Below are 17,177 nucleotides of genomic sequence, written 5' to 3'. Positions count from 1 at the left end.
ATTGGTTATGGTTCTCTCATATGTGCCTCTGTTAGGAAAAGTGTTCTTTTAAAGCTGAACAGGGTTCATCAATCACAGTGTACTCAGGATAGTTCTGGGTGCTTTTGACTTCTCCATTTCAAAGCCTGTGTATAGAAGCAAATAAACCCCTCCTACACATCAGGAGGGAAATGTTACTTCTAAATTATTTAGCAAAAATTCAGTGCCTTCCAGTCCATTTTTTTCTGGCCAGACCTCTTTGATAATCAGTTAAGCAATCACTATGCCAATAAACCCAACGAAAATAGACCTGCAAGGCTTAATCGATTACAGGAGCTATTGAAATAGCTGGAGTATAAAACTAGACAACATATTCCAAGAAACATAAATGGTTATTCCATGGTCCAGACATTGAACTATCTGTGATGATGGTTTTAATAATTCAGAAAGCACTTCTTACTGAATCAAGAATATAGAAGGATGCATGCAGCCCAGTCATTTGCAAACTCAAATTGCTATCAAATATACACTGATTGTTATAAAGAACAATGGTAATAGCAGTGATATTTCCTGAGTTTTCTATCTCTATATCTTTCCTAGTTGAATGCAGTATTATATTCAACTGAATTGTATGCAATCCAGTTAGCAATACAGATTACCGTTCTATGTACAGGTACTTCAAAGTCTGGCGCCTCCGTAGCCAGGTGGGAAGGAGCAGCAGTGCGTAGCACACGCTTCTTGATTAGACCGGGGTTCGAGCCCGTCACCACCAAATACGGAGGATGCGGAAAGGTCAGGGAATGACCACCGCATATCCCGGAGCAATATGGCCTTAGTTGCTAATGCTCCTAAAAACCAAATAACAACAACAACAACGTCTATGAAGCACATTCTGGGCGAGGCTGCAGTTTTGAGAGAGAGGCAGCTAGTTCTTGTTTCCCAACAATGCCCCCCCCCCTCCATTCTGCACTTGTTGGGAAGATAATTCTGATGAAACATGGCATTGTACATTCACCCATCCACCTTACTCTCCCAGTCTAGCACCAGTAGACTTCTTCCTCCTTCCCAAGGTGAAAACTGCCTTCAAAGGAAAGAGATTTCAGGAACTTGAGGACATAAAGAAAACTGTACCTGCTGAACTGAACATCATCTCTTTGGATACTTTTACTGACCCTTTTCAGAAACATTTAGAATGGTGTAATAAGTGCATTCAGGCTGGTGGTGATTACTTTGAATAAAACGAAATCATTTTTGAGCTCTTTCACTTTGTGTTCTTTTTATTGCTGCAGTCCGGGAACTTTATTGACACACTTTATATGACATATATTTGGCCCTGGCAGCCCTTGTACCATTAAACACCCATTTCCACTGCCACCACCACCACCATGCCCCCAACTAAGAGAAAAGCAACTTGTTGCTTTTCTCTGCATACTTTCCAACAGTTTTGTGTTCTTCCTGAAATAAGGTTTCCAAACTTGTATACAGTATTGCAATGCCTTATACAATGGAATGACCACCTCTTTGTCCCTGCTGGCAAAGTTCCTGAATAACCTTGAAAGAACCCCACAACTCTTATAGCATCCTGTTTACACTTCTCAGAGAATTTCCTAACAGCCTGTGTAATTACCCCTAGGTCTTTTTTTTTCTTATGAAATGCCATGGGTTTGGTACTACTTGCATAGTATTCTATTGTGGGAATACTGCTCCCCGTATGCAGTACCTTGTATTTATTGCTGTTAAGCTTCAATTTCATTTTATAGCCCAATCTGCTTAGTTTATCTAGATTTTCTTGAAGTAGTTACCCCCCGATCATTAACAGTAGTTAACGATCAGGGGACACTACTAAGTGCATTCCTTGGAAAAATCGAGAAACCATATAGCTATATATAATGATGGCTCCAAAACAGATGTGTCTGTAGGTGCTGCAGTAGCAGCTTCTTCCACCTTCTCGGTTTCTGTCTCTCTTCCTACTGAATACTTAATCTTTACTGCAGAATTGTATACAATAAAACTAGCTCTAGATAAGTTAAACAATCACCATTTCAATCAAGCTCTGATATATATATATATAGACTCCTTAAGCTCGGACACTGCCATTCAGTCCAATTTTATCCCTTTCATCTCAACTTGAAACAAATCCGATCTAGATTATCATTATCAAATATCCAAACAGACAGTCGCCTTCTGCTAGATTCCTGCTCATGTCTGCATCCCAGGTAACAAATGTGCATACCATGAAGCTATGCACCCAACACTGGATTATCCTGTCACTCGAGAGTGCCCTACACTGACTGCATATCCATTATTAAAACAGCATGTAGGAATCACTTGTCTCAACTGTGAAAACCTCAATTCAGTAATAAACTCTTGCAGATAAAAAAAAAAAAAAAAAAACTACTACAATTGTGGACATCTAGTTTTAGGAGAAGCAGACAAGAATAAGTGATTTTGGAAAGACTCCATTTCAGTCATTCCCATCCAACTCATCTGTCATCTGTATTTTCTTACAGGAGAGACCCCATCCCCACCCTGGTGTGTTCATTCTGCCAGTCCCACTGACCATCATTCATATTCTCATCGAATGTCCTCAACAATCAAGTAACCAGAAATAAGTTTAACCAATTTACATATACTGTTAACTTTATCACACATTATTGGGAATGGTGCAGATCTTAGAGATCTGTTCAAACATTTGAAATGCATAAATTTACATAACTTTCTCTGATAATCATAATGTATAAGTTTAGTAATAAATAAATTGTAATCATAGGTAAAGAGACACAATATGACCCAGGAGGCCCTTGTGTGAGTAACCAAATACAATAACAACCTTCTTTGAATGCATAATAATATAGATTTGCTGCAGATAAACATATGATTCATGTGTTACTATGTCTGGATGAGTCACTGAACATGTTGTGGCAAGTTGCAGCATTCCACAGTTTCAAGGTACAGTCAGGCCCTGGACTCTTAGATCATATGTTGTGTATGCATGTGTGTGCACATGCCATAGGAAGTTCACAGGTGAAAAATTTGTGTATATATGTAGATACGCCAGGAACCCATATATGTATAGATGCATAATTGCAAAAGAGATAAAGTTTGAGGACAGGACCATTCGTTCATTTCACTATAGTGTTAACACATTCACATTAGTTTCACAATGCAATCTCAAGAAATACTTTAATTTTAGTAACCTAAATTTTAATTATTATTATTTTTTTAAATTATTCATATCTGCTTGAAAATAGTGGATACTTATGGATTATTGCTAATTTCAGCAAAACAGTAATTTTTTTTTCTGCCTCATGAGACATTTTGTCTGAATGATGGGGGGGGGGGAAAGAGAGCAGATATTGTTGATTTTGGATTTTATTGCTTTTTAAATTTTGAAAGAGGTATTGTCTATATGTCATATTAAGTGAATGGGAATGAAAAATGTTCAGATCAAACTTTACTTGATAGCTCCCTTCTGCTTGAACCATTGGTTTATTTGACATTGTTTAGTTTAAATGTTTAAAAACATCTTTAGGTTGGTATAAAAAGCTTACTAGCTACAGTAATTACTTCCCTGAAATTTCCCTTTGACATTTGCATTTGTTAGTAGCATCAGTTGGTTCCATGAAAAGAATTTTGCACATGACTAATATCATATATGGTGAAATCACCTACACAAAAAATTAAATATCTTTCATTTATAACAGCTACCAAATATATGAGTTCATGATAAAAACCTTTTTTTTTTTTTTTTTTTTTTTTGGCAATTCAGGTGGACCCGATGGCTAACATATTTCAGTCTTTTTCACAAAAATTTTTCCAAAAATATTTTTCATATTTATTTTATTTTATTTTATTTTATTTTATTTTTTTTTTTTTACGTATTGTGCAAAGTCAGTCTTGCTTTAACAGTATTTCTCAGTAAGACTGAAGAAATGTGTTATTAGCATTAGTAGAGGCATATGATGCAAGAAAGCAAGCTTATTCAGCATCAGCCGGAAAAAAAAAAAAAAAAAAAAAAACACACACCACTCCCATTTCACCCCTCTGTTCGTTCGAAATACCTGTCCAGTTGAGCTTTAAATTTGTTTAGGCTATCAACTTCAACAACAAGTGATGGAAGTCGGTTCCACCAACCAACCACCCGCTGGCCAAAGGCAAATTTCCGCACATCTATCCGACATCCGTCCTTCCTCAGTTTGAATTTATGCCCTCTGAGGTGATTATTCTGAGCAAGATGAAGAATCCTATTGGCATTGAGCATGCGCAAACCATTCAAAGCCTTATAAACCTCTATCAGATCACCTAGCCGGTGCCTAGTCTCCAGACTCTGTAATTTGCAAAACTTAAGCCTTTCTTCGTAAGAGCAACCCTTTGTTCCATTCACTAATCTTGTTGCCCTTCTCTGTACCCGTTCCATCAGCTCTACATCCTTCTTGAAATGAGGCCTCCAGACCTGTATACAGTACTCAAGATGTGGCCTAACCATTGCCTTATACAAGGGAATAATCACCTCCTTATCCCTGCTAGAAAAATTCCTGTATATCATTGACAAGACACCATGAGCCACTCTTGCAGCTCGTCTGCACTGCTCAGAGAACTTCATATCTGCCTACACAATTACCCCCAGATCCTTTTCATTCTACACCACTGTCAGTGTAGTACCGCAGAGTTGATACGTTGCTCTGGGGTTACTGTTTCCCATATGTAGTACTTTACATTTGTCAACGTTAAACTTCATTTGCCACCTCTCAGCCCATCTGTTCAACCTTTCCAGATCCTGTTGCAGCAGCATAGCATCAGTAGTGTCCTTAACAACCCTGCCAACCTTTGTATCATCTGCAAACTTGGACATTAAACTTGATATCCCATCATCAATATCATTCATAAACACCGAAAACAACAACGGACCCAACACTGAACCCTGAGGAACTCCACTAATAACATTAGTCCACGTTGAGCAGTGTCCATTGATTACCACTCTCTAACTTCTGCCACTCAACCATCCCCTTATCCATAGCAGCAATTTGCCTCCAATGCCACACTGCTCCAATTTGTGCAGCAGTCTTCCATGTGCAACAGTATCAAAAGCCTTTCTAAGATCCAAATATATAATATCAAAGTTATTCCCTGCATCCAGTTCTTTTGTGACTACATCATAGTATCCAATCAAATTGGTCAGGCAAGACCTGCCCTTAACAAAACCATGCTGCGTCTGAGCTATAACTGAAGTCTTGTCTAGATGATCCTGCAGTGCTTCTTTAACCAGTGCCTCCATTAATTTACCTGGAACAGAAGTTAAACTAACAGGTCTATAATTACTTGTGTCAGCCTTTGATCCTCCTTTGTGAATTGGGGTTACATTTGCACATCTCCAGTCTATGGGTACCTCCCCTGAGTCCAAAGAAGCTCTCATAATTATGGCTAGGGGTTTTGCTTACTTCCTTTGCTGCCTCCTTTAATATAACTGGATAGATCCCATCCACCCCAGGTGCCTTTTTTATGTTTATCCTCAACAATCTATCCTCTACTTTCCTCTCAGTTATTACAAAATCATCCAGCTCACTGCCAATGTTTACTTTACCTACATCATTCTCCTTCCTGAATAACTCCTCATGCGTGAATGTAGATGCAAAATACTCGTTTAGATTGTTAGCCACCTGAGCAGGATCCTCAGCTGTTGAACCATCAATATCCAGTGGACCAATCTGATTCATCCCTTTCCTTCTTGAGTTTAAATATGTAAAGAACTCTTTTCTGTTTTTCTTTGCATCCTTTGCCAAGGATTTTTCGTAGTCTGCCTTTGCCTGCCTAATCTCCTTTGTGACTTGGTTACAGACCAACTTATATCTATCATAGGCTTCCATGTCACCCATTAATTTGTATGTATCCCATGCATTTTTCTTCTCTGCCACATGTCTCATTAGTTCATCTGACAACCATTTAGGCCTAAACCTTGAACAATATTTCTTAGTTGGTATGTAAAGCCTGTAGCCTCCAAGATTAGTTCCTTGAATGCTTCCCATTTTGAGTTTGCTGTTGGTAACATCATCAGTTGGTCCCATTGTATAGAATTTAAATACTGTCTCAGACCATCATAGTCGCCTTTATGAAAACAAAAACCCTTCCCTTTACCCCTAATGGTAGTTACCTCCTTGAATAAATCCCACTTCAACACACTGTGATCACTGCCACCTAGTGGTTCATTTATCTGCAGATTCTTAATGCATGAAGAATCACTACTGATAATCAGATCAAGAGTATTGCGCCCTCTTGTTGCCTCACGAACATGCTGATGTAGAAAACAATCATCCAATAAATCCACAAAAGCCTTGCTAGTGTGCGAGTGACCAACCCACAAATTCCAGTCAATATCTGGGAAATTAAAATCCCCCATTATAAGACTCTCTGATTTACTGGCCCACTCTATTTCCCTGTACAATATCTTATTATACTCATCAGAGTCATTAGGCCTATAGCACACTCCTACTCTCAATTTTGATTTCCCTATGCTTATGTCACACCAAACTGACTCGACACTGCCCTGTCCATCGATGTCGACTGGCTTCACTTCCTTGGACTTTGTGTTTCTTAACTAATAGCATAACCCCTCCTCCCCTCCTGTCCTGTCTATCCTTTCTATATACATTGTATTCCCCAAATTCCAGTTCCACATTACTTATATCTGTGTGACACCACGTCTCTGATATCCCAACAATATCTGCCTTTGATGTTTTGAGCAATACCTCAAATTCATCAAATTTATTTACCAAACTCCTAGCATTGGTGTACACACAGGTATACATGCACCTGTTTCTATTCTTAGCTACCCTAACACAACCCATGTGTTTACTTGTACCGCAATGACTCCCAGCAGTCTCTGAAATATCCTGCATCTTGTTTTTCAGGCTTCTGCTCATTTCAATAGAAGCAGTGCAAGAATCACTTCCACATCTGCCAGTGGCTACTGTTAATCTATTAGTCCTTGTATCCCCCCCCAACTAGCAGTTTTCCGACCCACCTAACACTGCCTCGACAGCATCAGCAAAAATTCTTGCACCCTTTCTATTTAAGTGTATCCCATCCCTGTAGAAGCAATCTCTCCTGTTAACAAGTACAGTCCAGGCTGAAAAAAATTCTACCCCTTGAGCCTTGCACAATATGTAATATTCAAGAAGATAAATGCAATTTCCGTGTATTATGAAAGCTGGACAAGGTGTCATGTTTTGATTTCTGTACTGTGTCTTCTTTTTTCCCCCTCAGTTGCAAGTGTATGAAATGCAACATAATTAGACAGTTGCAGAACAAACATAAGAATAATTCTGTGCATCGAAAAAAAAAAAAAAAAAAATGTACTTTTTCAGAATGAGGATAGCTTCCAGTGCTGGTTTTGTATTTAAAAAAAAAAAAAATGTTATGGAACACACCACTTTACTGAATCCTCACTCAATTTATGATTGTTATATCCATTTATTTTACCTATTCCTCTTTATTTATGTTATAATTCTTACTGGTATATATTGCCTGTTGAGCTGTTATTGGCAATTTACATCAGATTGGTAATTCAGCTGAACACTTAGCCAGGCTGCCTCTAACTGTACTGAAATTTGAAGTTATTCTTTCATTGCCATAGTATAACCTTGACAGTGCAAAAATTATATAAGAACTCAATAGCATACTCCCTTAAAATTGATTGCAATAGTCTGAGATGAAATTCATGGTGATAAGATAAAACAACTAGGAGTAGTCATTGATAAATCTTCTTTTCGTCTGACACACTATCTACACAGGCAGTGTTTATAGAGTACCTGGCACCATGATAATCTTAACTTTTACCAAACCAATTAAAGATCCCTCAGACAGTAGGAATTTTTTTTATTTATTATAAAATAAAACTCCTTTCAAAGTTTGAATATGAACTTTCTAATCTGTAATTTTCATGCAGGAGGAGGGGAGTACTACGTGGGGATCAGTCATGAGGGTTACCTTTCTTGCAATTAATGTAAATACTATTACTGATTAGTTACCTTCCACAGTAGCAAACATCCTTCGTTAGATGACTAAATACATCTAATAAAGGATCTGATTTGCTACCATGAAGTTGATTCAATTCCAGAACGTGATTATTTTAGAAGATCATCTATAGCATGTTATGAACCATATCATGAAATTGGCTGATATCAATGGAATTAGATTTCTGCTGAAATCATAATCATTCAGATTCAGAACTAAAACTACAAGGAGTGAGAATTTTAGGATAGGAAAACCAATGTTTCCTCTCCTCTGTTTAGATTAGTGTAGTATTGACAATTAATTAAATTTATAAATCTAACTAATTTTAATTGTTAATCAATTGTATTCAAATGGAAATCATGGCCCAGACTAGAGCAGCTAAGGCAACATGCACAAAGTAACAGGAGTTCTGTAGCTTGGGGAGGAACTGAAGGAGGTGATTCTCCAGGGCATCACAGCCTAAAAAAATGTGCAACTTGTGAAATGCTTGCGGGACTTTCTGGAACAGGATATGATCTAGCTGTGGAGGATGTCTTTGTGTGTGTGTTCTAGGTGCAGAAAGTGTCAAGAAATTAGGCGCCAATCAGCACTGTGTTGGGCATCTATAAGAGCTTGAAGAATCAAGCAGGTGCCCTCGAAGGAATTAAAATGGGGAACCCATCACGCTCTCAGCTGCCAGACTCAACACCAGAGCTCACTCTTGTGCACCAGACAACTGGATTTTGGGGAGTACAATGTGTACAGAAAAGATAGACAGGATAGGAACGGAGGAGCAGTTATGCTGTTAGTTAAGAAACACATAAAATCTAATGAAGTGCATCCAGGTGATATAGATGAACAGTGCAATGTTGAGTCAGTTTGGTGTGACTGTAAAGCACTGTAAAAGCAAAAATGAGAGTAGGATTGTGTTATACGCTTAATGACTGATGAGTAAAACCAACAGTTGTACAGAGAAATAGAGTGGGCCAGTCAATCAGAATGTCTTATAATGGGGGATTTTAACTTCCCTGATATTTACTGAAACTTTTGGGTTGGTCACTCGCACACTAGCAAGACTTTTGTGAATTTATTGGATGATTGTTTTCTACAGCAGCATTTTCGACAGGCAGCCAGAGGGAGTAATACTCTTTATCTTAATATCAGCATTGATTATTCGTGTATTAAGAATTTTAAGATAAAGAAACCACATGGCAGTGATCACAGCTACTGATGTGGGATTTACTTGAAGATATCACTACCATCAGGGGTAAAGGGAAGGGTTTTTGCTTTCATAAAAGTGTCTACAGTGGTTTCAGACAGTTTTTAAATTCTGTACAGTGGAACCATCTGATGATATGCAAATTCCAAATGGGAAGCATTCAAGGAATTAATCTTGGAATCTACTATGCTTTACATACCAATTAAGAAATATTGTTATGTAATAATGTTTAGGCCTAAATGGATGTTGGATGAACTAATGAGACTCATAGCAGATAAGAAAAATGCATGGAATGCATATAAATTATCAGGAACACCGAAGCCTATGGTATATATAAGCCAGTCTTTAATCAAGTGACAAAGAAGGTTAGGCAAGTAAGGGCAGATTACGAGAAATCTTGGCAAAGGATGCAAAGCAAACAACAAAGAAATCTTTACTTATGTAAGCTCTAGAAGGAAGGGGATGAATCAATTTGGTCCACTTGATATCAGTGATATGATTGTTGATAATCCTATTCAGAGAGTTGACAAACTGAATGAGTATTTTGTATCTACTTCACTTTCCTACATAATTCCTTATGCATACATAAGGAATTATGTAGGAAAGTGAAGGAAAGAAGCTTATTAAACTAACAGGGAGTTAAATGATTTTGTAATAAATGAGAGCAAAGTTGAGGAGAAATCGTTGAAGGTAAACATAAGAAAGGCACCGGGGGTGGATGGGATCTCTCCAGTTATATTAAAGGATGTGGCAAACGAATTAAACAAACTCTTAGCCCTAATTATGAGATCGTCATTGGACTTAGGGAGTTCCCCACAGACTTTAAGTGCAAATGTATCTCCAATTTACAGAGGGGATCAGTGGGTGACACAAGTAATTACAGTTCTGTTAGTAACTTCTGTTCCGGGAAAAATAAGAGTCACTGGTTAAAGAAGCATTGCAGGATCATCTAGACAAGACTGCAGTAATAATTCAGACACAGCATGTGTTTGTTAAGGGGAAGTCTTGTCTGACCAATTTGATTGGATACTGTGATGTGGTCACAAAGGAACTGGATACAAAATATAATTTTGATAACATATACTTGGATTTCAGAAAAGCTTTTGATACTGTTGCGTATGAAAGACTATTGTACAAATTGGAGCAGAATGGTATTAAGGGTAAGTTGCTACAATGGATTGTTGAGTGGGAGAAGACAAAGAGTGTTAACCAATGGACACTGCTCTTCGTGGACTAATGTTATTAGCGGAAACCCTCTGGGTTTGGTGTTGGGCCCATTGTTGTTTTGTATATTAATCAATGATATTGATGAAGGTATATCTGGCTTAATGTCCAAGTTTTCAGGTGATATGAAGGTTGCCAGGGTTGTTAATGATATTAATGACAGTATTCTACTTCAACAGGATCTAGAAAAGTTGGGTTGGTAGTCATAAAAGTTTTGGATCGAATGGATAGGTGAAATGGGAAGAAGGGTTTTTTTTTTTGCTGATTCTGTATAAGCTTGCTTTCTTGTTTCATGTGCCTCTACTAATGCTAATATGTGCCGCTGATTATATTTAATACTTGCCTGTTAACCTCTTTGGTGATTACAATGTCACTACTTTAGCAGTGCAACCTTCATTGCCATTAAACTTATATACGGACTACAAATTGTAAGTGTACATAATTATACACAAATATCCTTAAATATGCATGGCCAGAAGATAAATAAATATGGACAAGTACCAAATTATTTTTTAGGATAGTTACACAGAATGTGTAATCCATTTCTTTCATGTTAGATTTTATTGGCATAATTTTTATGAATTAAATAAAATATAGATATTTTGAATAATCAGTGTTAATTCAAGCTGATGTTTGTATGCAATGTTTCAGCAGTTCTTACATTCAAGTGCTTTCTTCCCTTGCCTCCAGCTAGAAACTTGCTTGAACCCATTTCAATGTTGTGAAGGGACAATAAATAATTCATTAACTTTTTCTATTATCTAAAAACTGCTACCAATTTGATAACAGCAAAACTAATATAGCAAATTTCTGTTTTATAAATCTAGTTTGTCTTTGCTTATTATTGTACATACAATGTTATCTCTTAGTACAATATTTTACATTATTTCAGCATGGCCAGGATTCATTAACTTGGGAATTGGAAGGCACAAGCTAAGAGGTAACCATTTTATCCTTATTTGTATAACCAGTTCCAGAATGTTGTTTTTTAAATCATTACTGAAATGCAAATAATAACTTTTTAACCTAGAATATATTATAATTTAATTTAATTGCATACCAAATTTACAAAATTAAAGGAGTAACACAAGTCCATGACAGTATACAATTAAAGCAATGCATAAGGTATGGGAAAATAAGTGTTGCAGAACATTTTGATGTTATTGATGGGACAGTAAATAAATTCATTGACTTTTTCTTTTATCTGAAAACTACCAAAAAAAACCCCTAAATTTTGCACCCTGATGTTTATTTGATAAGTGTTATTCACTGAATTCTGGGGCCAAAGAGGAGAAATTCTGGACAGAGAAGAAACATTGGGATTAGTACAATATACTATCACCAATTCTAAATCAGTGTTAATGCTCGTTATTTGTGTGTGTGCGTGCGTGCGCGCATTGGCAATAGTATGATGAGATTGCCCTCATACTTGCTCTATGCTGAAATTTAATATTCTGATCATTAATATTATGAGTAGATTAAAAACCAATCACACTCATAGTAGTTAATTTTTTTTTGTATAATTTTTCTATTCATCTCATCACTTTACTAACTAAAACATTAACTTTCAAGTAAATGGAGCACTGCACACAGATAACCCTTTTCTCTCTCTCTCTCTCTCTCTCTCTCTCCCTCCCTCCCAAAGATCAAAAAAGTAAATTAAACTTAATTGATTATACTGGAATCATAAAATGCATACGTTGTTAGTGAAATTTCATTTCTAGTACGATCTAGGTGTAGATTTTAAGAAACCCCCTACATCTTTTGTAAAAATCTCCCCCCCTTTCTTTTTTTGCAAGGAACCCCTTCTCCTTTCTCCTTGTTTTTACTTAGGCAGATTCCATTTTCTAATGCATATTAAGTCTCATATTGGTGGCCACCTTAAGGAAGTTATATCTGTCTGTCAGTATTGCATAGAAGTTGCTGATTGGCCAAATTTGGCCTTCCCATTGGATGCACAGTGGTTTTCAAAATGGTCCTCCTTCCAGATGTTGAATGGTCTCCTCTGATATAGCTCACATTGTGGGGGTTGGGGTTTCCTATTTTTAACAAATATTTTCACTGTATGGATGTTGTAGTAGTTCTAAATCCTCTGATACTCCAGGGTAGAAAATATACCAAAAACGCTAGTAATTTAGACCCGGGGAAGTGCAATGAGGGATAAATATTTCCTTCTCATGTAGTGAAGAATAGTTGCCAATAATTTAAAGTCTTTTTCAACAAACTATACAATAGTTTGTTTGAAAGTCTCTTCGAACTTTATTTGGATTAGCAGTTTGTTCAAACTGCTAATATTTCCACCCCTAAAGTTTATTTGTAGCATTTTTTTTATTGCAGTAAAATGGCATAAGCACATTACAAATATTGTAATGTATGTTGTAATTACAAATTTCTAGGCAAGGTCATATATCTCAATTGAGGATTACCCTGACTCCTAATCTCTCTCTTGGCATAAGCGCATTACAAATATTGCTTCCTCTAACATCTAAAATACTGGGTTTTCTCTTTCACTCTCAGTGTTACTTTTCTTACAAACAACTATTCACTTTGTACAAGTTGCAAATCTGCCCCACCATGGAATATAGCTCACACATCTGGGTCGGTGTGAGCAATATTCCCCAGAACTTCTCTCAGTATTCTAGATTCCATTCATAAGTGGCAGTTAGGTTAATTAATGACTCATCTCTATCAGTCTCTTGACTCTGTCTCATGGACTTTCTGTTTCTGCTGCATGCATTTTCTATAGATACTTCCATGGGCACAGTTCTTCTAAATTGGTACTTCTGTAATTCCCACTTTCTCTTCCAAAGCAGTCTACAACCAGTCAACATCCTTTTACTGCCCAACTTCAAACTCACATAACCAACTTTACTTCTTCCTCATTTATTCATTCCACTTCTGTTTTCTGGAACAACCTTCCTTCATACGTATTTCCTGAAAATTACAGTCTACAGAAGTCTGGTATCAAAAATAATCCTCTTTCATCTTCTCAAACTATAGTACTAAGTACAATAGGTTCTTATACCTCTCATGTTTTGGGTTTTCATTAAAAAAAAAAAAAAAAAAAACTTTAAATTTAATGCCACAAACTTGTTCTGTTCATTTTTAAAATTCCAGTGTTGCCTGTTGAATTATATCAGTTACTGACTCTACTCACTTACTCACAGGTTTTGCATTAAATATATTTTTAATAATAATATTTTGTATTTCAGGTTTCTTTGACAATAACATGAATGGTACTAATAATGCATTAGGATTACAAGCAAAAGTTATCCACCCCCCTACAACACAATTATCATCTTCAGCATTAACTTCAGAAGCTCACATACCTCCATTATTAGGAGTTAATCCTCTTGGACCTATTCCTTTAACTAAGGATTGTTTTTTCCAAACGCACATGTTAGATGCCACATCTAGACATCTTCCTCATCCATCAGATTCAGAAAGATTAAGGTAAGTTTGAAAATCTATATTTTCTAGATTATAAATTAAGGTTATTGAATCTTGCATTTGTTACCATCATAAGTAGCATTAATAACTTTATGCTGCATAGGCATGATAAATTCCAGTATTTTACTAGAATATTTTAAGCAAATTTAAAGTAATCGTAAAATTATAAAAATTGAAAAGTGAAAATCAAATTTTGATTACTCTTGTTGCTTTCCAGTAAACTACATTATAAATAAAATATTTGTTTATTCTTAAATATTGATATTGGTATGACTTCACATATAATAGCCAGTTTTAGATTATTGAGTGAGTGAGCTGAACTACTTTAAAGTAAATAGTCTCCAAAGATAGGAGTATATTGATATTTAAGTAGCTGTTCTGTGTTTGTATGCAAACCAATAGGTAAATGCAAATGATTTTGGCATGGTTGTATGGCATAAAAGGATTAAAAAAATAATAATGAGGTGAGTCAGGATGATCCTATAAAATTAATAATAATGATCCTCTATGCACTTAAAATATAAAGGCTAATCCCAGTGCATAGATTCAAAGGGGTTTCAGTACTAATAATGATTAAAAATGAATACAGTTTGGAAGAGAGTTCAGTGAGCCATGTTAGCTCTCACATATAAGTGGCAGGAATCACAATTGACGTTATTATATTACCTGGGTAGTCCACATTTTTTTTTTTTTTTTTTTTTTTTTTTTTAAATCCTATATCTAGTTCATATATCACCATCAAGAATAACCTAATTTCTTTTGGATGCTTTAACAAAATATAATATTCATAGTTTGCCATATATTGCCTGATAGAGAGACCATATAATAGCTGATGAGAGGGTAGTAAATTTCAAAACAGTTGTTCTAGAAATGTTTCAGATTTTTAAATGCATAGTGGATTTGCATTTTCAGGTGGATGGCATACAATTTAAATTGATACCAACAGCTTAGGTATAGATAATGATATTTGTCTTTAATCTGAACTGAAGGTCAAATACTCAGTGCTCAGCCTTCATTTGGGAGCAGAAAGACTCCCTATGATCAGAATTGAATGCAAAAAAAAGAAGCATGGAATTTTGTTTGTTTTCAAATAAAATTCATATGCTTTATTGATTTGTGTTTTCTGAATCTGATTGTTTAGAAAACTAATTTCCTGAAATTCTGTAATATTTTAAATGCCTTTTACCATGTAATATGAAACGTTTTCATGAGCTTATTTGTTACTACCCTCAAGAAAATCAAAGTCATATACAGCTAAATAATATAAAATATCCTGACTTGAGCATCAGCTGGTCTGTGACTGCTGTAGCCCTTTGTGCATTTAGTTTTAGAAGCTTAATCTCTTGTGCCAGTGTTGTAGATAGACGTCTAGCCATAATTGATTCTTGTCTGGTACAAGCTCTTCACTTTTTTGTGCACTGGGCAGGAAGAATCTCTTATTGAATGATTTTTTGGTGACTTTGCAGATTTACAATTCATTCAGGATGCTGCCTGGTCTTTAACAGGACAATCCTTAAAATTATGGCCTTTCTGGGTGCAATGACAACATATAGACTCACACTGGTTGCACGTGTGAGTTGTGGCCAAAGCAAAGTCATCTGTAACACTTAGGTATTGCAACATGCCTTATATTGATGGCTTCTCCAGCCCACAATTATATTCTGATTTGCACTTGTTCAATCTAAATTTAGATCATGGGTCCCAGGTATAATCTGTTAGACTCAGTGTATAATCTGATGGCATAGTGTCATTGGCTGGGGTGCCGCCGGTGGAACCACCGGCGGCACCCCAGCCAAGCTCAAGCGACCCCTGCACTGCTCCTAATGCCCGGCACCACTACTAGGAGATAAGCCAGGCAGTCCATAGTTCTCTTGATGGTCTCTGCCAGGGGTCGCTTGAGCTTACTAAAAGAGGCCAAATTAAAAAAAAAAAAAAGTGAGTGGAGGAGATAGAAGTAGAGTGGGAGTGGCAGTAGGGGAAAAGAAGGATGAAAAACATCCTCCAGTAGAGGGAGAAGGGGAGGGGGGATGAAGTAACTTGGGAAACCACTCTAATCCTTTCTCTTTGAGTTGGGGTACCCACCCAACTCAAAGAGAAAGATTGCGATTAGAGGCCTGTAAAGTGAAGCAGTGTTTGGCAGTCAGCAGGGGTGCCAAAACTCTGTCCCACATTAAATATTCATGGGGTAACTCTGGAGGATCCTACCCCAGAAGGAAATAATTTGCAAGTAATCCTACCCCAGGAGGGTTTGCAGTTTAATTCTACCACAAAAGGGGTCGGCAAATTATCCTACCCCAAAGGGATTTCAGTACATCCCACCCCCAGAAGGGGTGGGCTGTATCGGCGGAGTGTCACAGAGGTCTCAGCCACATGTTGTAAAGAAGGCAGGTGTATATCACATACTCCCAAGTTTCGGGTTCTCCACAAGGGCAATGAAGATCCTGTTCTATCCCTGGGTCTACAATTTTTTGTTTGAAAGAACTATGTCCAGCGAGGATGAAGGTTACTTGAGGCCCCAATGAAAACCAGGAAGGAGGCTTTGGGCAGGTGTAGGTTACAGAGGGAAGAAAGAGCTTGGTTATAGCACCTTTGGTGGTATTGGTCCTGGAGTCTTTTTTTTTTTCAGATTCCAAGGAGTTTGTCAGTAATACGCTTGCTCCTCTACCTTATGATCATTTGCCAAGTCAAGATGGAAGTCAAGGATTTCTCTTGGTGTTCCTTTCTTTTTGTGGAAGAGGCCTCTCTCAACACGTTGACTGTTGCGTCAGCTGTACATGTCCAACACCATTAAGTTTTTCAGGTGCCGCGTTGGACATAAATTGCCGACACCCACTGTTTCAGTGGGAGCTGCGTCAGCTGTATAGCACTGACAATTGTTAGAAATTTAAATTATTTTTGAAAAGCGTGGCCTCCAGTGATACATGTGATGAAATTTGGGTGGTGCTTTGAGAAAAAATAAGCGAGTAACTTGTCATTTTTTAAAAATTCTCTATTATTACGAATTTTATAATTACAAAATTATGAAGATTTATGGCATTGTCCAAACACATGAAAGGCTGACGAATACAGTCTGGGCAATACATCGAAACTCTTCGCTTTTCTGCTAGCAACTGATCTTCCTTCCGATTCTTTCAATTTTGCATAACAAAAAACACACATTCCTCTAACTTTCCTGTTGTTTGCATTGAATTTTGTCTTTAGTATATGATGTTACTACATTTTGGCTTTTTGCATTTCTCTTTCCGTTCTATATTTAGCAAATCCGTAACTATCTCTTCCCGAAAACTTCTTATTTTTATTTGTTTCACGTGGCACT

The 17,177-nt window shown here is 36.8% G+C and overlaps 1 protein-coding gene across 3 annotated transcripts in view; it reads left to right on the top strand.

Moving 5' to 3' along the window:
- The window catches only part of LOC150083041 (CCR4-NOT transcription complex subunit 3-like), a 592,625-nt gene that overhangs the window by 418,208 nt on the left and 157,240 nt on the right, over positions 1–17,177 (top strand). For all 3 annotated transcript variants that reach the window (XM_090377751.1, XM_090377752.1, XM_090377750.1), the window contains exons 13-14: positions 11,304–11,351; positions 13,624–13,864. In XM_090377751.1, coding sequence (XP_090233877.1) covers positions 11,304–11,351; positions 13,624–13,864 — 289 coding nt within the window. The remainder of the gene's footprint in view (positions 1–11,303; positions 11,352–13,623; positions 13,865–17,177) is intronic.

Source organism: Mastigoproctus giganteus, chromosome 7, assembly GCF_048544385.1.
Source record: "Mastigoproctus giganteus isolate SK-2022 chromosome 7, ASM4854438v1, whole genome shotgun sequence".
NCBI lineage: Eukaryota > Metazoa > Arthropoda > Arachnida > Uropygi > Thelyphonidae > Mastigoproctus > Mastigoproctus giganteus.
Note: the sequence above shows the minus strand (reverse complement) of the source record. Positions and strands in the feature narration are given on the sequence as shown.